This window comes from Salmo trutta, chromosome 11 (genome assembly GCF_901001165.1).
Source record: "Salmo trutta chromosome 11, fSalTru1.1, whole genome shotgun sequence".
In the NCBI taxonomy this organism is placed as follows: Eukaryota; Metazoa; Chordata; class Actinopteri; order Salmoniformes; family Salmonidae; genus Salmo; species Salmo trutta.
In genome coordinates, this window is record NC_042967.1 from 8,985,552 (window position 1) to 9,006,489 (window position 20,938).

The 20,938-nt window shown below is 43.6% G+C and overlaps 1 protein-coding gene and 1 long non-coding RNA gene across 3 annotated transcripts; both read right to left on the reverse strand.

Annotated features, from left to right (window-relative positions):
- Positions 1–1,383: 1,383 nt before the first annotated feature.
- Positions 1,384–15,482, reverse strand: LOC115201831 (uncharacterized). 2 transcript variants are annotated; one of them, XM_029765681.1, is made up of 7 exons: positions 14,771–15,482; positions 14,238–14,368; positions 13,861–14,043; positions 9,994–10,155; positions 9,180–9,291; positions 8,830–8,957; positions 1,384–3,341 (listed from the first exon to the last, which is right to left on the reverse strand). In XM_029765681.1, the coding sequence occupies exons 1-7, from the start codon at positions 15,051–15,053 to the stop codon at positions 2,346–2,348; spliced, it is 1,995 nt and encodes a 664-aa protein (XP_029621541.1). In that variant the 5' UTR covers positions 15,054–15,482; the 3' UTR covers positions 1,384–2,345. The 2 variants fall into 2 exon arrangements, with proteins under 2 accessions (XP_029621541.1, XP_029621540.1); XM_029765680.1 differs by having other exon boundaries at positions 9,994–10,158.
- Positions 15,483–18,924: 3,442 nt separating this feature from the next.
- Positions 18,925–19,620, reverse strand: LOC115201949 (uncharacterized). The gene is made up of 3 exons (XR_003879849.1): positions 19,510–19,620; positions 19,112–19,223; positions 18,925–18,951 (listed from the first exon to the last, which is right to left on the reverse strand). It is a non-coding gene; the product is annotated as an uncharacterized LOC115201949 (long non-coding RNA).
- Between the last annotated feature and the right edge of the window lie 1,318 nt (positions 19,621–20,938).

Genomic DNA, 20,938 nt, shown 5'->3' on the forward strand with positions numbered 1-20,938 from the left:
GGAAGTAGCTCTCTCAGTAGTTTAGTTGGAATAGGGTCCAGTAGGCAGCTAGAAGGTTTAGAGGCCATGACTATTTTCGTTGATGTGTCGAGAGATACAGGATTAAAAAACTTGAGCGCCTAAATTGAGTCTGTGTCCTGGTATTTCTGGACAACTGAGTTTGAGAAATCCGTATATTTTTTGTATTTTTATGATCATGAATTCATCACTGCTGAAGTGAAGGCCATCCTTTCTTGGGGAATGCTGCTTTTTAGTTAGCTTTGCGACAGTATCAAAAATAAAATATGGATTGTTTTTATCCTCCTCAATTAGGTTGGAAAAGTAGGCTGATCGAGCAGCAGTGAGGGCTCTTCGATATTGCATGATACTATCTTTCCAAGTTAGAAGACTTCCAGTTTGGTGGAGCGCCATTTCTGTTCCAATTTTCTGGAAGCTTGTTTCAGGGCTTGTGTATTTAGTGTATACCAGGGATTTCTTGTGACAAATGTTTTTTGTTTTTAGAGGTGCGACTGCATCTAGGGTATTATTCAATGTTAAATCCTCGGTTAGGTGGTGAAGTGATTTTTGTACTCTGACATCCTTGAGTAGGTGGAGGGGGTCTGGAAGGGCATCTAGGAATCTTTGGGTTGTCCAAGAATTTATAGCGCAACTTTTGATAATCCTTGGTTGTGGTCTGAGCAGATTATCTGTTTCGATTGCAAACAATATGATTTTGGTCCGATAGTCCAGGATTATGAGGAAAAATATTTACATCCACCAGTGGACTGAACAACCTCTGTACCTTTTTTAGATTAGGGTTAAGGTTAGCTTTAGGGGAAGGGTTAGCTAACATGCTGAGTAGTTAAAGTAGCAAGTAGTTGCAAATTAGCTAAAATGCTAAATTTGTCCATGAAAACACGCAACCATTGGGTTGCTAGAAGTTTGCTTAATGCGCCCACCCATCCCCCCTGACCAACCACCCTCTTTTTGTTTTAAGTAACCTACTGTCATACCAAAAGTAACATATACTCATTTGAGTGTCCCGGATTTATGTAGGCTAATGTAATGTAACCTAACTTAAAGTAACATATCATGCTAAAATGGAGTGGCATGGATTTTAGTAAAACTTAATATGTTTTGCTCTGAGACCAGGCTGACTACGTTTAAGTCCTATACTGTAGTTACAGAATGACTTCATTGTTGTTAAACCTATCATGGTGGACATAAATATGGGTAAAAAATAAGTAATAATAAATCAAAATTCATCAGACAAACCTGACTAAACTATTTGTACAATAGGTATTTGTGTAGGTATATTTAGTGAGTGTGTATTAGCTGTAAAGCTGTCGGGTGTATGGAGAATAGGGTGAGATCAGATGTGATGTATACTAAAGAGAGTCTCAATGAAAGTGTTTTGTGTTTATTCAACTTTTTTTTAAATGTAATACACCATATGAAAACCACACATACAAGTCTCAACAAAATAATCTGCATTAACTTGATGAACTGCATTAATTCTCATTAAAAGTGTCTTGGTAAAAAATAAAGTAGTTAAATGGATGTAATGAAATAGGCATTGGTGAACATTTATATCCTACACAGTACAAACACTATGTAATATACCTTTTAGACTTATATATGCATTATACTGTTTATATCACACAATGTCTGGATGCAATATTCTATTCAGGAATATTCAACACTGTCCCTATCATTATTCCAAATGCATCTGTGGATCTTTTCTGTTGACATTAATGAAAATTAATCTTTGTCTTGAGAGAAGATTAAGAAGCATCCCGATTGGCTCTATGGATCTGGCCCACCTGACCGAGCCTATCCAGAGCTCTGCTGCGAGGCTTGGGGGTGGGCCTAGTGGGGGATTCCACTGTGACAGTTAACCAATGAGCAGCATGAAGTAGGAAGATAAGAGAGAGAGAGATAAAGATGAGAAAGAAATCATGTTCTGTACACACAAATAAAAGGAACTCAGAGAAAGAGACACCCTCAAAGAGTACATGCATGGTTAGGTGGGCAAAAGGAGAGAACTACTAAATGTGAGGTAGAAATATTTAAGGGTTAGCTTGGAGGAAGAGAAGATCTAAGGCAAAAAAAATATATAGCGAATGAGAGGTTAGAGGGCAGGACTAAAGCTAATGAGAGAAAGTTAAGGTTGGCAGCATGTCACCAATGATGGGAAGACAATGTGCTATTGGGTGGCCCTAAGGAACTAGGGGGTTACAGTAGTGACTCCTGTACCCTGAGGAGGGAATGGTTACCTTTTATGTTATGAAGTGTAATGGTTTTTCTGCTGGTGTATCCTGAGGTAGCTCCTCTCTGAGAACCTCAGAGAAGGCGAATGGCCTTTCTCATGTGTGGACCTTCAGGTGCCTCTTCAGATGGTGCTGGTGTGAGAACCTTTTCTCACACTGAGGGCAGCTGTAGGGTTTCTCCCCTGTGTGGACCCTCTGGTGCCTCTTCAGGGTGCCAGCCTCTGAGAAGCGCATGTGACACTGGGTACAGCTGAAGGGTTTCTCCCCTGTGTGGACCCTCTGGTGGATCTTCACATAGTTCGCCTCAGCAAAGCACTTCCCACATGTTGGGCAGGCATACGGCTTGGCAGCGTCGGTCTTAATGTTCGGCCTCCCACGTTGTGACCCAATGACACCAGAGGAGGTAGAAGCAGGAGCCACCCTCATCTGGTTAGTCTTTGCGCTCCCTCCCTGACCTCTAGCCATTGTTTCGGTGTTGTTGGGATTGTGTGCTGTGTTATAGGCTAGATACCTCTTGTGGTGAACACCCATCCTGACCCTGTCTGTATTGGTGGGGTAACCATGAGGTAGTTGAGGAAGGCTAGACCCAGGTCCAGGATTTCTATGAACCCAATCATCAGGCGTTAGATGAGATCCTGAAGGAGAAGACAGACTTGCTGTTCGACTCCCACCAGGGGGTTCTCCCATCACTCTCTGTGAAGGCTGAAGCCCAGGGTGACCTGCTCTGTTCATCATGGATACTGTGGTGTTTGTATCATAGGAACAGGAGGGTCTCTCTCTATCAGCCCCAGGTCCTGTTTCATCCCTGCACTGAGACTGTGAAGAGAAGGGTCTGGGCTGCAGACTGGATCCTCTGTCTCTCTGATGACCACCAGGACTGAGGTTGTTCAGTCCACCTGTCCACTGGTTGTGTTCTGTGTGGTGGTGTCTCTGTCCCTCGTGGTTCGGTCTTGGTTCTGACTCGGGAAGGAAGAGCGACGGCTCCTGATCCAGGGTCCTGATCTGGGGCCAGGGTTTGTGACCGGCCACTTCAGAGGTCCAGTCTCTCCCGCCAGCAACACCGGATATCAGCAGTTCCTCATGGACTGCAGACTGTAAACACAAATTGGACGGAAAAGCATGAATGTTTATATAAGAAATTATTTGCTGTACACATAGAAACGTGAATATTAATAACCACAGTCAAGCCCATCTCTAACACTGTGATTAAATTACCTAACAATATGGATCCATTGGAGTTCATTATAAAAAATGTCCATATGTGTTGATTCAAGAATTAAGTATAATGTTTTGGTTCGACTGAGATAAGGGAAACTCAGTCCCTGTAATGATGCAAAAATAACCAAGTCAGTCAGCACAGTCAATTTTGTATTTCATTTCAACAAAATGGTCATACACTCACATAACGTGAAGTACAGTACTTTCATTGCACAAAACAATACGTGACAAGAAGAATAACTTTCTCACTTTGGTAACACTACATTTTTCTGTAAATCTGGTTCCCTTGCTTTGTTAAAATACATTTTTGAAAACTTTGGACAAAGTTAAACATTACATTACAAAGACCTTCAATACTTTGTGTCAAGTAAACATGAATTAAGGCAATATCCTCAACTCACTATTAAAAAAACTGTATCATCCTAAAAGGAACATATACTGAACAAAAATATAAACGCAACGTGCAACAATTTAAAAGATTTACAGAGTTACAGTTCATATAAGAAAAGCAGTCAATGTAAATACATAAATTAGGCCCTACTCTATGGATTTCACATGACTGGGAATACAGAAATGCATCTGTTGGTCACATATACAGATACCTTAAAAAATAATGGTAGGGGCATGGATCAGAAAACCAGTCAGTATGCAGTGCGACACATCTCCTTCACATAGAGTTGATCAGACTATTGATTGTGGCCTGTGGAAGCTTGTCCCACTCCTCTTTAATGCCTGTGCAAAGGTGCTGGATATTTGCGAGAACTGGAACACGCCATCGCACACGTCGATCCAGAGCATCCCAAACATGCTCAATGGCTGACATGTCTAGTGCGTATGCAGGCCATGGAAGAACTGGGAAATGTTCAGCTTCCAGGAATTGTGTACAGATCCTTGTGACATGGGGCAGTGCATTATCATGCTTAAACATGAGGTGATGATGGCACGACAATGGGACTCAGGATCTCGTCACGGTATCTCTGTGCATTCAAATTTCCATTAATAAAATGCAATTGTGTTTGTTGTCCGTAGCTTATGCCTGCCCATACCATAACCCCACCATGGAGCACTCTGTTCACAATGTTGAAATTAGCAAACCGCTTGCCCACACAACGCCATACACGTGGTCTACGGTTGTGAGGCCGGTTGGACGTAATGCCAAACTCCCTAAAACGATGTTGGAGGAGAAATAAACATTACATTCTCTGGAAACAGCTCTGGTGGACATTCCTGCAGTAAGCATGCGAATTGCAAGCATCTGTGGCATTGTGTTGTATGACAAAACTGCACATTTTAGAGTGGCCTTTTATTGTCCCCAGCACAAGGTGCACCTGTGTAATGATCATGCTGTTTAATCAGCTTCTTGATGTGCCACACCTCTAAGGTGGATGAATTATCTTGGCAAAGGAGAAATGCTCACTAACAGGAATGTAAACAAAATTGTGCATAAAATTGGAGAGAAATAAGCTTTTTGTGTGTATTGAACATTTTGGGGATCTTTTATATCAGCTCATGAAACATGGGACCAACACTTTACATATTGCGTTTATACTTCACCAGTGAAGCATTTTTACAGACACCCTTACACCAACCCCTGAGCAAGGCAATTAACCCACTGTTCCCTGGGCTCTGAAGACGTGGATGTCGATTATGGCAGCCCCCCGCACCTCTCTGTTTCAGAGGGGTTGGGTTAAACGCAGAAGACACATTTCAGTTGAATGCATTCAGTTGTACAACTGACTAGGTATCCCCCTTTCCCTTTCCATTACATATCATCTACTCTGTCTCGTCAACTCATTCTTTCCTCAGTTTACCTTATCCAGTTACCTATACATCCAAAACCAACAGAATTAAATACAAACAATGTAGACCCTCTGGTGCCTCTACATTTTGATGAAACATAGTGAAGCTCCAAAATGTCCTACCCTGGAAGCCTGTTTGAGACATAAGGAAGTGGATGGCGGCAAATATTTTACATTTAACCTCGGACAAAGTTCTAGGTCCTAAGAAACAAAGAGTTCTGCTGTTTGATCTGACAATTAATCTGGATGGTTGTACAGTCGTCTCAAATAAAACTGAAGGATCTCGGAGTTGCTTTGGACCCTGATCAATTTTGACAAACATATCAAGAATGTTTCAAGGGCAAATGTTTTCCATCTTCGTAACGTTGCAAAAATCTGAAACCTTTTGTCCAAAAATGATGCAGAAAAGCTAATCCATGTTTTATCACTTCTAGATTGGACTACTGCAATGCTCTACTCTCCGGCTACCCGGATAAAGCACTAAATAAACTTCAGTTAGTGCTAAATACAGCTGCTAGTATCTAGAACCAAACAATTTGATCATATTGCTCCAGTGCTAGCCTCTCTACACTGGCTTCCTGTTAAGGCTAGGGCTGATTTCAATGTTTTACTGCTAACCTACAAAGCATTATATGGACTTGCTCCTACAACTCTCACCGATTTGGTCCTGCCATACATACCTACACGTTTGCTACAGTCACAAGATGCAGACCTCCTTACTGTCCCTAGAATTTCTAAGCAAACAGCTGGAGGCAGGGCTTTCTCCTATAGAGCTCCATTTTTATGGAATGGTCTGCTTATCCATATGAGAGACGCGGACTCAGTCTCGACCTTTAAGTCCTTACTGAAGACTCATCTCTTCAGTAGGTCCTGTGATTGAGTGTAGTCTGGCCCAGGGGAGCGAAGGTGAATGGCAAGGCACTTGAATGATGAACCACCCTTGCTCTCTCCACTGGGATTCTCTGCCTCTGACCCTATTACGGGGGCTGAGTCACTGGCTTACTAGTGCTCTTCCATGCCGTCCCAAGGACGGGTGTGTCCCTTGAGTGGGTTGAGTCACTGACATGATCTTTCTGTCAGGTTTTGCGCCCCCTCTGCGGTGGAGGAGATCTTTGTGGGCTATACTCAGCCTTTGTGTCAGGGTAGTAAGTTGGTGGTCTGTTGATATCACTCTAGTGGTGTGGGGGTTGTGCTTTGGCAAAGTGGGCGAGGTTTTATCCTGCCTGGTTGGCCCTGTCGGGGGTACTGTTAGAAAGGGCCGCAGTGTCCCTTGAGCCCCCCCCTACCTTAGCCTCCAGTATCTATGCTGCAATAGTCTGTGCTGGGGGGCTAGGGTCAGTCTTTCTGGTGAAATTATCCTGTCTTATCTTGTCCTGTATGAAGTATGCTCCCTCTAATTCTCCCATGCCTCAGGACTACCTCGCCTGATGACTGCTGGCTGTCCCCTTTCCCAGTCCACCTGGTAGTGCTGCAGCCCCAGTTTCTGCTGTTTTGCCTGTGGCTATGGAACCCTGACCTGTTCACCAGACGTGCTAACTTGTCCCAGACCTGCTGTTTTTGACCCGCTCTCTCTCACTCTCCCCCGCACCTGCTGTCTCGACCTCTGAATGCTTGGCTATGAAAAGCCAACTGACATTTTATCCTGAGGTGCTGACCTGTTGCACCCTCTACAACCACTGTGATTATTATTTGACCCTGCTGGTCATCTATGAATGTTTGAACATCTTGAAGAACGATCTGGCCTTAATGGCCAGGTACTCTTATAATCTCCACCTGGCACAGCCTGAAGAGGACTGCCCACTCCTCAGAGCCTGGTTCCTCTCTAGGTTTCTTCCTAAGTTCTTGCCTTTTATTTAATTTTTTATTTTTATTTAACTAGGCAAGTCAGTTAAGAACAAATTATTATTTACAATGACGGCCTACCAAAACGATAAAGGCCTCCTGAGGGGACGGGGCCTGGGATAAAAAATAAATACAATAAAAATATAGGATAAAACACACATCACAACAAGAGGAACAACACAACACTACATAAAGAGAGACCTAAGACAACACCATAGCAAGGCAGCAGCACATGACAACACAGCATGGTAGAAACACAACAAAACAACATGGTAGCAACACAACATGGTAGCAGCACAAAACATGGTACAAACATTATTGGGCATAGACAACAACACAAAGGGCAAGAAGGTAGAGACAACAATACATCACACAAAACAGCCACAACTGTCAGTAAGAGTGTCCATGATTGAGTCGTTGAATGAAGAGATTGAGATAAAACTGTCCAGTTTGAGTATTTGTTGCAGCTCATTCCAGTCGCTAGCTGCAGCGAACTGAAAAGAGGAGTGACCCAGGGATGTGTGTGCTTTGGGGACCTTTAACAGAATGTGACTGGCAGAACGGGTGTTGTATGTGGAGGATGAGGGCTGCAGTAGATATCTCAGATGGGGGGGAGTGAGACCTAAGAGGGTTTTATAAATAAGCATCAACCAGTGGGTCTTGCGACAGGTAAACAGAGATGACCAGTTTACAAAGGAGTATAGAGTGCAGTGATGTGTCCTATAAGGCGCATTAGTGGCAAATCTGATGGCCGAATGGTAAAGAACATCTAGCCGCTCGAGAGCACCCTTACCTGCCGATCTATAAATGATGTCTCCGTAATCTAGCATGGGTAGGATGGTCATCTGAATCAGGGTTAGTTTGGCAGCTGGGGTGAAAGAGGAGCAATTATGATAAAGGAAACCAAGTCTATATTTAACTTTAGCCTGCAACTTTGATATGTGCTGAGAGAAGGACAGTGCACCGTCTAGCCATACTACCAAGTACTTGTATGAGGTGACTACCTCAAGCTCTAAACCCTGGGGTTTTAGGCTGGGTTTCTGTATAAGTACTTAGTGACATCTGCTGATGTAAAAAGGGCTTCATAAATACATTTGATTTGATTCTCACACTGGGGGCAGCTGTAGGATTTCTCCCCTGTGTGGACCCTCTGGTGCCTCTACAGGCTGGATAAGTGGGAGGAACTGGCCCGGCACAGGTGGCAGCTGAACGGTTTCTCCTCAGTGTGTATCCTCTGGTGGATATCCACCTGTTCCGTCTCAACTACTCTCATTTGTCAATGGGCTTGTGTAGCCATTTAGTGTTGAGGCATTGGCATTGTCTGAGGTCTGGTTTAACATTAGGAGAGTGTGAGGAGAACGAAGGCCACGGAGTGTCTGTGTTGTCGCAGGGTCCATGTTCCAGTTGATAGATCCTATAGAAGGCAGGCTGAAGGCAGCACCTGTTAGGGGGGTAACCTGAGGCTCCATCAGTCTCTCTGAATCACAACTATAGGAGCAGGACGGAACATCGCTAAACAAGTCTGTGTCTGTTCTCTCTCGCCACATACCAACACCTCCCCATCCACGCAGACCAAATCTACACCTCGCCCTGGTCTCAGCCAGTCTGTTGTCATGGAGACTAAATTAGGATGTTGTTTTGTGTTCGACTGTCTGTTTCTGGTAGTGGTTAACAGTTTTCTTCCCCAGCCCAGAGTCGAAGATGCTGTCCCAGCCACTGACCTCAGCCATGTCGCCTCTGGTCCTGGCCTGCTCAATGGTGTCGTCCCCGAGGCCCTTGGCTGCACCAGTCCGAGTCTGGGAATCCAAGATGGCCACCCAGTCTCCTCCGTTAGCCTCCAGCCAACCACCTGCAGGAAGAGGTAACAAAATAGACTTTACAAACATGGAAGAGAACTCTACATATGGAGTTTCTTTCGTCAATTACCTGGTCAAGTTCATACATTATAATGTGTGGTTTTGTATGTAAACATAAGTTGTATTGATTTCATTTTATGAATGAAGAAAGAATATTATCCATGTGCATCACTATTCCCATTGAAGATCTATTACTGTATGTATTGCTCCCTTACCTTGCTCCCCCATCTTTAGTCCACTCAGCAGATCAATACTCTCTGGTTCATCTTCTATTGTCTCCTCTTTGACTAGCAGCAGATCAGGCTTCCCATCCTCCATGTCTACTGACTGTAAGAGATACAGAGTGAGAGGATGTTGGATCAAGAAATCTGATATGAGCAACCTGCTATGGAGCATCTTCTGATTGGGAAATGAGGGATTGCTATGAGTACTACAGTATGCAAACATATTAGTTAATTTGATTACTTGACACGCTTTAATAGTTTTATTTTTTTATTTCACCTTTATTTAACCAGGTAGGCGAGTTGAGAACAAGTTCTCATTTACAATTGCGACCTGGCCAAGATAAAGCAAAGCAGTTCGACACATATAACAACACAGAGTTACACATGGAGTAAAACAAACAAACAGTCAATAATACTGTAGAAAAATAAGTCTATATACAATGTCAGCAAATGAGGTGAGATAAGGGAGGTAAAGGCAATAAATAGGCCATGGTGGTGAAGTAAATACAATATAGCAATTAAAACACTGGAATGGTAGATTTGACAGTAGATGAGTGTGCAAAGTAGAAATACTGGGGTATTATAATTATAATAATGGGTATTATAATTCAAAGGCATGGTCAAGACCTGGGCCCGTAACCACAAAGAGTCTCAGAGTAGGAGTGCAGATCTAGGATCTTTACATATGTTATTCATTACAGTCTAAAAGGCTAAACTGACCCTAGATCAGTACTCCTACTCTGAGAAGCTATGTGTATACGGGCCCTGAACTAATACCAGACAGACAGTAGTTCAGTGGACTCACCTCAGTGATACTGTGTGTGGTCCTGTGCTGCTCAGCTGGTTCCTCTGTGGGTTCAGGAGGAGGTGTAGTCTGGTTGTCCTCCATGACCATGGTTCCCTCAGGGTTCCCCGGACTCTCTTCACACCCCTCCTCCTTCACCAGCAGCACCTCTGGACCCTCCTCCTCCTCATGGAAGAGACAGGTGATACAGATTACACAGACATACACTCCCCCAGGTACATACACACAGATAAAACACACTTTAAACATGGAGTGTTTACACATCCCCACTACGTTTGAGTTCTATGCTGTAGCTACAGAATTACTTCATTGTTGTTAAACCCATCATGGTGGACATAAATATGATGTTGTGGGTAAAAAGTCAGCAATGATAAGTCAAGTAATCATCAGCCAAACCTGACTAGTGTATGGATATTTGTAGGTACAGTGGGGGAAAAAAGTATTTGATCCCCTGCTGATTTTGTACGTTTGCCCACTTACAAAGAAATGATCAGTCTATAATTTTAATGGTAGGTTTATATGAACAGTGAGAGACAGAATAACAACAAAAAAATCCAGAAAAACACATGTCAAAAATGTTATAAAATGATTTGCATTTTAATGAGGGAAATAAGTATTTGACCCCTCTGCAAAACATGACTTAGTACTTGGTGGCAAAACCCTTGTTGGCAATCACAGAGGTCAGACATTTCTTGTAGTTGGCCACCAGGTTTGCACACATCTCAGGAGGGATTTTGTCCCACTCCTCTTTGCAGATCTTCTCCAAGTCATTAAGGTTTCGAGGCTGACGTTTGGCAACTCGAACCTTCAGCTCCCTCCACAGATTTTCTATGGGATTAAGGTCTGGAGACTGGCTAGGCCACTCCAGGATCTTAATGTGCTTCTTCTTGAACTACTCCTTTGTTGCCTTGGCCGTGTGTTTTGGGTCATTGTCATGCTGGAATACCCATCCACGACCCATTTTCAATGCCCTGGCTGAGGGAAGGAGGTTCTCACCCAAGATTTGACAGTACATTGCCCCGTCAAATGATGCGGTAAAGTTGTCCTGTCCCCTTAGCAGAAAAACACCCCCAAAGCATAATGTTTCCACCTCCATGTTTGACGGTGGAGATGGTGTTCTTGGGGTCATAGGCAGCATTCCTCCTCCTCCAAACACGGCGAGTTGAGTTGATGCCAAAGAGCTCCATTTTGGTCTCATCTGACCACAACACTTTCACCAGTTGTCCTCTGAATCATTCAGATGTTCATTGGCAAACTTCAGACGGGCATGTATATGTATTCTTGAGCAGGGGGACCTTGCGGGCGCTGCAGGATTTCAGTCCTTCATGGCGTAGTGTGTTACCAATTGTTTTCTTGGTGACAATGGTCCCAGTTGCCTTGAGATCATTGACAAGATCCTCCCGTGTAGTTCTGGGCTGATTCCTCACCGTTCTCATGATCATTGCAACCCCACGAGGTGAGATCTTGCATGGAGCCCCAGGCCAAGGGATATTGACAGTTCTTTTGTGTTTCTTCCATTTGCGAATAATCACACCAAATGTTGTCACCTTCTCATCGAGCTGCTTGGCGATGGTCTTGTAGCTCATTCCAGCCTTGTGTAGGTCTACAATCTTGTCCCTGACATCCTTGGAGAGCTCTTTGGTCTTGGCCATGGTGGAGAGTTTGGAATCTGATTGATTGATTGCTTCTGTGGACAGGTGTCTTTTTTACTGCTGCGGTTAGGAGCACTCCCTTTAAGAGTGTGCTCCTAATCTCAGCTCGTTACCTGTATAAAAGACACCTGGGAGCCAGAAATCTTTCTGATTGAGAGGGGGTCAAATACTTATTTCCCTCATTAATGCAAATCAATTTATAACATTTTTGACATGCGTTTTTCTGGATATTCTTGTTGTTATTCTGTCTCTCACTGTTCAAATAAACCTACCATTAAAATTATAGACTGATCCTTTCTTTATCAGTGGGCAATCATACAAAATCAGCAGGGGATCAAATACTTTTTCCCCCACTGTATATATGGTGAGTGTTCACTGAGTGTACAAACCATTAGGAACACCTTCCAAATACAATTTATCGGTGCATGGACTCTATAAGGTGCCGAAAGTGTTCCACAGGATTGCTGGCCCATGTTGACTCCAATGCTTCCCAAAATTGTGTCAAGTTGGCTGGATGTCCTGTTGGGTGGTGGACCATTCTTGATACACGCGTGAAAAATCAAGCAGCGTTGCAGTTCTTGACACACTCAAACCGGGTGCACCTGGCACCTACTACCATACCCCATTCAAAGGCACTTAAATATTTTGTCTTGCCCATCCACAATCCATGTCTCAATTGTCTCAATGCTTAAAAATAATTTTTAACCTGTCTCCTCCCCTTCATTTACACCGATTGAAGTGGATTTAATAGGTGACATCAAAAAGGGATCATAGCTTTTACCTGCATTCACCTGGTCAGTCTATGTCATGGAAATAGCAGGTTTTCCTAATGTTTTGTGCACTCAGTGTATATTGGTTATAAAGCGCTGTTGTGTGTATGCAGAATAGGGTGAGATCAGATGTGATGTATGCTAAAGAGAGTCTCAATAAAAGTCTTAGAATGAAAAGTCCCACTTTGTGTTCATTGAACATAAACAAGTTTTAAATACACCACATGAAAACCATACATACTTGTCATGTCTCAACAAAAATATCTGCCTGAACTTAATGAACTGCATTCATTTTCTCATTAAAAAAGTGTCTTTGGAAAATTTGCGAACATCGAATACACAGTACAAACACAATATGAAACAGACTTTTAGGCTTTACGTGCCTCATACACTGAGTGTATACCAAACATTATGAACACCTGCTCTTTCCATGACATAAACTGACCAGGTGAATGCAGGTGAACGCTATGATCCCTTAGTGATGTCAAGAAGGATTTTTGGTAACACTTCCCTTGACACCCAGTGTCATAACACGTTGTGACATGCATTGCGTTATTTTATGGCTGGTTATGACACCTACATAAGAGTGCCCTGCTAGAGCCTCCCGGTCAACTGTAAGTGCTGTTATTGTGCGGCTCAGCCGCGAGTTGCAACACTCACTACCGAGTTCCAAACTGCCTCTAGAAGCAACGTCTTCACAAGAACTGTTTGCCGTGAAATGGGTTTCCTTGGCCGAGCAGCCGCAAACAAGCCTAAGATCACCATGAGTAATGCCAAGCATCAGCTGGAGTGGTGTAAAGCTCACCGTCATTGGACTCTAGAGCAGTGGAAACGCGTCTCTGGAGTGATAAATCATGCTTCACCATCTGGCAGTCCGACGGACGAATCTGGGTTTGGCGGATGCCAGGAGAATGCTACCTGCCCTAATGCATAGTGCCAACTGTAAAGTTTGGTGGAGGAAGAATAAGGGTCTGGGGCTGTTTTTCAAGGTTCGGGCTAGGCCCCTTAGTTTCAGTGAAGGGATATCTTAACGCTACACCAAACAATGACATTCTAGATGATTCTGTGCTTCCAACTTTGCGGCAACAGTTTGGGGAAGGCCCTTTCCTGTTTCAGCATGACAATGCCCCCGTGCACTATGCGAGGTCCATGCAGAAATGTACCAGTTCCAGTCCCCTCTAGACAGATCAGTATGTGTCTCTAAACCCAAGGATATGTTGCCAGGGTCCATCTCTGTAGTGTAAAAACAAGACAGATCATCACCACCAGTGTCTAACGTGTCACCATCACCACGGGAATTAACTGTCCTCTGGCTCTGGTGAAATACCGGTCAGTAATAGAAGCCAGGATCAGGAGGTCAGACCGGAGGCCCTAGTCTCTTTGGGTCTGATCTGTGTTCAGATCGTGTGTGTAAGAGCCTGTGTATCGGACAGCGTTCGACTGACCTCCGTGATGCTGCGTCGGTTCCTGGCCTGGAGTGCAGCGGCGGTGGATAGGTCCTCCGTGGCTACAGGGGGCGCCACTCCAGATGCTGCCCCAGTCTGGATGTCTCTGCTGTGCCGTGGGTCATCCTCTCCTTCAGACCTTTCCAGTTTGACTCCAGGACCTGCAGCCTCTGCATCTGCAGACTGACAAGAAGAGGGGAGTACATGAGTTGAATTGGATATCAATGTCATAGTGAAGTCTCACAAGCTCCCCTATGGCAGATAAATAAGGATGTACATGTAAGCAAGTGAATAGCTGAGGGGAGCCTTTCTGAAATAAACTGGCCACATTTGATTTACCAAGTAATACAGTTTTTATTCAAAACTATTACACTAACCTCTATCACGATAACGTTCTGGGTTGAGGTTCCACTCCCCTCATCAACAGTGATTGGTTGGTCATCTTTCCATGTGTTGTGCCCTGCTGGCTTCACAAAGCTCCTGTAGCCTCCAGTGAGATGTCCTTCACCTGAGAGAGTAATTGGGGGGAAAGAGGTGGTTAGGTTAGCTACTGTTCAACACTATATTGTACACTATTGACCATTTTGACACTGTCTAGAATTGGCAAGGATGTAAGGTAATGCTTGTAAGGTAATGCTTCTCATAACTTATCGATATACTATTTATTGATAAATGTATTGTGTTCCAGGCATCACATTGTTTTCATTGAGTAAATAATAGTAAATGCAGTAAATCAAGAACCTAGTTAGAATATGATAAGGTGTCTGTGCGCAAGATAGCTAAGTAATCATTATTATTATTGCATACAACCCAAAAATTGACCAAGACCCGTTGGTGTTGACACATCTAAAGCCACACAAGCGCAGAGGAGAAGGGGGCGACAGGTCCCGCAGTCTCCTGCTACATTTACCTCTTGCCATTACTCTGTATCGGTCGAGGATCTTGACAGTTCTGGGACGACTTGTGAGGATGCGCTCTTGCATTGTCCTCTCTGCGCGCTCCCGTCCCACCTTCAGTTCCAGTAGCTGTAGTTTCCTCCGCAATGTCCTGTTTTCTTTCTGGCTTTGAGTTATTTCCAAACGAAACACTGCATAGTCGTCGTCTACGAGTTTACAGATATCTGCCACGGCTGCATTCGCTAGCACCTCCATAATGGAGGCTATTTGAGTGTGAAAAACCATACAGTTATCCATTGTTGGCTAACATTAGCAGTTAACAGCTAACTAGCGTTACCTCGATAACATCTATCAACCAAGTCCTGTTTCCAACACGAATAAAAGATTACCTGGGGTATGCGATGCTGTGAATTTAAATTGATCATATTTTGAGTTCCAGGGTGTTAGTTAATAAACGTCAAAATAATAACAACAAAAAGGCTTTTCAGCTCTGTTTTCTTTTTCTTCTTTTAAGTTTTATTGGTGAATCGCAACCAACTGCCATGTGCATACACCGCCACCTACTGTACTGGAGTGTGAGGCCCATTACGAACTATCTATTCCACTATATTATCTTAACTAACCCTGAATTCATAATAAAATAAAATAATTCCCTACAAACCTTCCTACTTCCATTACCCCCACCCAAAATGGAACTGCAGTGGAGAAGGTGAAAAGCTTCAAGTTTCTCAGCGTACACATCACTGACAATCTGAAATGGTCCACCCACACAGACAGTGTGCTGAAGGCACAACAGCGCCTCTTCTACCTCATAAGGCTGAAGAAATTTGGCTTGGCCCCTAAGACCCTCGCAAACTTCTACAGATGCCCAATTGAGAGCATGCTGTCAGGCTGTATCACCGTCTGGTACGGCAACTGCATCGCCCACAACCACAGGGCTCTCCAGAGGGTGGTGCGGTCTGCCCAACGCACCACTGGGGGCACACTGCCTGCCCTCCAGGACAATAACAGCAGCACCCAATGTCAAAGGAAGGGCAAAAAGATCATCAAGGACATCAACCACCCGAGCCACGGCCTGTTCACCCCGTTATCATCCAGAAGGCGAGGTCAGTACAGGTGCATCAAAGCTGGGACAGAGAGACTGAAAAACAGCTTCTATCTCAAGGCCATCACTGTTAAATAGCCATCACTAACCGGCTACCACCCGGTTACTCAACCTTGTACCTTAGAGGCATATATATATATATATATATATATATATATATATATATATATATATATATATATATATATATATATATATATGGAATCACTGGTCACTTTAATAATGTTTACGTTCAGATTTACTCATTTCATATGTATATACTGTATTCTATTCTAGTGTATTTTAGTCAATGCCACTGACACTGGTCATCCTAATATTTATATATTTCTTAATTCCATTCTTTTACTTTTAGATTTGTGTATTGTTGTGAATTGTTAGATACTATTGCACTGTTGGAGCTAGGAACACAAGCATTTCGCTACACTCGCACTAACATCCGCTAAATATGTGTATGTGACCAATCAAATTTGATTGACCCTGTCAAACACCTCTCCTTTTCTACATCATACATTTCACAAAATAATAATACATGTTCAACCGTTTCCTCTTCCATGTTTCCCCATCAATTCAATCCCATACGCCCTAATCTCATCCTAAATAACATAACCGCCTCCCTTCTGTTCCCATTATATGACACTATCTCCAGTACAGATTTTCCCTTCTGTTTACTTCTTCAAGTTGGGCTACACCAAAAAGGTGTATTGCTGCCACCTACTGTGTGTGGTGAAAACTGGGAGACTTTAAATGGATGGTTGCACTGCAAGCAGCAACTTTCTCAAAAACACTTCCAACTAAGGCTTTCCCACAGAACGGACAAGGGAAGCGCTTCTAATTTGCCACTGGAGTTACTGATAGCACAACTACTACTGTCATTTGGCTTGTGTTGCCATTTAGTGTTGAGGCACTGGCATTGTCTGAGGTCTGATTTAACATTACGAGAGTGTGAGGAGGACAAAGGCCAGGGAGTGTGTGTTGTCGAAGGGTCAATGTTCACCCGCCCGCCCGACTAGCATCGCTACTCTGGACGATTCTGACTTAGAATATGTGGACAACTACAAATACCTAGGTGTCTGGTTAGACTGTAAACTCTCCTTCCAGAGTCACATTAAACATCTCCAATACAAAATTAAATCTAGAAGAATCGGCTTCCTATTTCCGAACAAAGCCTCCTTCACTCATGCTGCCAAACATACCCTCGTAAAACTGACTATTCTACCGATCCTTGACTTCAGCGATGTCATTTACAAAATAGTCTCCAACACTCTACTCAGCAAACTGGATGTAGTTTATCACAGTGTCATCCGTTTTGTCACCAAAGCCCCATATACTACCCACCACTGCGACCTGTATGCTCTCGTTGGCTGGCCCTCGCTTCATATTCGTCGCCAAACCCACTGGCTCCAGGTCATCTATAAGTCTTTGCTAGGTAAAGCCCTGCCTTATCTCAGCTCACTGGTCACCATAGCAACACCCACCCGTAGCACACGCTCCATCAGGTATATTTCACTGGTCCTCCCTAAAGCCAACACTTCCTTTAGCCGCCTTTCCTTCCAGTTCTCTGCTGCCAATGACTGGAACGATTTTTTTTTTTTTTTAAATCACTGAAGCTGGAGACTCATCTCTCCCTCTCTAACTTTAAGCATCAGCTGTTAGAGCAGCTTACCGATCACTGTACCTGTACACAGCCAATCTGTAAATAGCACACCTCATCCCCATATTGTTATTCATCTTCTTGCTCTTTTGCACCCAGTATCTCTACTTGCACATCATCATCTGCACATCTGTCACTCCAGTGTTAATGCTAAATTGTAATTATTTCACCTCTATGGCCTATTTATTGCCTTACCTCCCTAATCTTCTACTTTTGCACACACTGTACATAGATTTTTCTATTATGTTATTGACTGTACATTTGTTTATGTGTAACTCTGTGTTGTTGTTTTTGTCGCTCTGCTTTGCTTTATCTTGGCCAGGTTGCAGTTGTAAATGACAACTTGTTCTCAACTGGCCTACCTGTTAAATAAAGGTGAAATAAAAAAAAAATTTGTAAAAATGTATAGATCCTTTCGAAGGCAGGCTGAAGGCAGAACCTGTTAGGGGGTTAATCTGAGACGCCATCAGTCTCTCTGAATCACAACTATTGGTAGCAGGACGGCGCATCGCTAGCCGAGTCTGTGTCTGTTCTCTTTTGCCACATACGGACACCTCCCCGTCCCCGCGGACCAGTCTGTTGTCATAGAGACTAATTTTGTTTGTTGTTTTGTGTTCTACTGTCTGTTTCTGGTCATGGTTAACAGTGTTGTTCCCCAGCCCAGAGTTATAGGCACTGTCCCATCCACTATGTCAAATCAAATCAAATGTCACATCAGCTGATATCTCAAAGTGCTGTACAGAAATCCAGCCTAAAACCCCAAACAGCAAGCAATGCAGGTGTAGAAGCACGGTGGCTAAGAAAAACTCCTTAGAAAGACCAAAACCTAGGAAGAAACCTAGAGAGGAACCAGGCTATGAGGGGTGGCCAGTCCTCTTCTGGCTGTGCCGGGTGGAGATTATAACAGAACATGGCCAAGATGTTCAAATGTTCATGAATGACCAGCATGGTCAAATAATAATAATCACAGTAGTTGTTGAGGGTGCAACAGGTCAGCACCTCAGGAGTAAATGTCAGTTGGCTTTTCATAGCCGACCATTGAGAGTATCTCTACCGCTCCTGCTGTCTCTAGAGAGTTGAAAACAGCAGGTCTGGGACAGGTAGTACGTCCGGTGAACAGGTCATGGTTCCATAGCCGCAGGCAGAACAGTTGAAACTGGAGCAGCAGCACGGCCAGGTGAACTGGGGACAGCAAGGAGTCATCATGCCAGGTAGTCCTGAGGCATGGTCCTAGGGCTCAGGTCCTCCGAGAGAGGGAAAGAAAGAAAGAGAGAAAGAGAGAATTAGAGAGAGCATACTTAAATTCACACAGGACACCATGTCGACTCTGGTCCTGGCCTGCTTGGTGATGTTGACGCCTTGGCCCTTGACTGCACCTGTCTGGGTCTGGAAATCGAAAATGGCCACCCAGTCTCCTCTGTTAGCTTCCAGCCAACCACCTACAGGAAGAAGTTACAAAATAGACTTTACAAACATGGCAGAGGTATCTCTAGATATGGAGTTTTGTCAATTATCTGGTCAAGTTCATACATTATAATATGTATTTTTGTATGTAAACATACAGTAATTTGCTGTATCCTATATGTATTTCTCCCTTACCTTGTTCCCCCATCTTTCGTCCACTCAGCAGATCAATGCTCTCTGGTTCATCTTCTATCGTCTCCTCTTTGACCAGCAGCAGATCAGGCTTCCCATCCTCCATGTCTACTGACTGTAAGAGATACAGAGTGAGAGGATGTTGGATCAAGAAATCTGATATGAGCAACCTGCAATGGAGCACGTTGATTGGGCAATGAGGGATTGAGTACTATGAGTACTATGCAAACATGTTTGTTGATTTGATTACTTGCCATTCTTTAATCGTTTGATCATTCAAAGGCATGGTCTCACTTAAGACAAAATTAATCAAGACCTAAACTGATGCTAGATTAGCACACACTTTGTGGATACGGGCCCTGACCAAATACCATTCAGACAGTAGTTTACAGTGGGCTCACCTCAGTGAGACTGTGTGTGGTCCTGTGCTGCTCAGCTTGTTCCTCCGTGGGTTCGGGAGGTGTAGTCTGGTTGTCCTTCATGACCATGGTCCCCTCAGGGTCCCCCAGACCCTCCTCCTTCATCATCAGCACCTCTGGACCCTCCTCCTCCTTGACGTCAGTACTCCTCGATAATATGTCACCTTTATGTAACTAGCAGGGCTGTAAAAATATTACAAGACAGCGCCGTTCACTTTGGCTATGGCCGGGGTGTGCGGCTAAGGAACATTATCAAGCGAACTAGTAACTAATTTAGCAATCCAGCCATTTAAATACCAGAATTCATCACAACAAAATATATATATTCTACATATACTAGCTAAGTATAAAATACTCCCTTGGCCTAATCAGACTTACAATATTAGCGACACATAGGCCTAAGTTACTTGCACTGCTGTCTCAGTGTCTGAGCCTCCAACATAGCTACATTGCCATACACAGATCTGTCCTCTGTGTTAGCTAGCGGATCAACTTTATGATTAAGTAATAATAGTATTTAAAAAGAATCAAGCTTGTTAACGTGGACTGAAGGGCATCAAGTCCAGGATTATCGGAGAGCAGAAGCCGAGTGCAGCCATTTAGGGTCTGTTTGCAGTGGATATGGCAGTTCAATTGTGGTGTTGTTGCATCAAACTGACTGTACACCGATTTAATAAAAGGAGGAGCTAGGGAAATTGGCGGGTAAAATTAGCATATTAAAGAACGTGTTAATTTAGCGTGTGTAGGTGTATATTTAGGAGCTGTAGGTGTTAATTTGTCGTGTTCAGGACCACTTGCAGCCGTTTATTTAGCACATGTGCACGCGCTTATTTGACACGTATAGGTGTTAATTTAGCGCGTGAAGACGTTAACTTAACACGTGCACGCGTTAATTTAGCGCCTGCACCTGCTTACTTTACACACGTAGCATTAAAAATATTGCGTTTTGACCATGTGCTTTAAGACCCAAAGGTCGTTCCATATACGTAGCATTAAAAATATAGCCTTTTGACCCCGTGCTTTAAGACCCAAACGGCGTTCCATAAGGCAAAACCATGACTTGGCAGATACATGTGAACAACAGGCACAACTCCGACAGTGTGTTTTCTCAAAGTTGCCTTGATGTCACGTATACTACTTATCAGTACACTCGTAACAACCTAAGCATTGCGACATATATATTCAAGCAAATAAGCCATTCATTTTTTTGTTGGCCAAATTCGACACTCATTTACCTCCATACACAACTCCTCGCTTGGTGAACGAGAAACGCCACCAGATTTTGGGCCCAGTTATCCCTCTCGCTTTGCCTCTTCCTCTCTGCCTGAGCTCTGCCAGATCTATTAGATAGGAATCCCATTGGTCAATGGATGTAGGAACTTACAACGTCCAGCTCAGCAGACTGTCGACC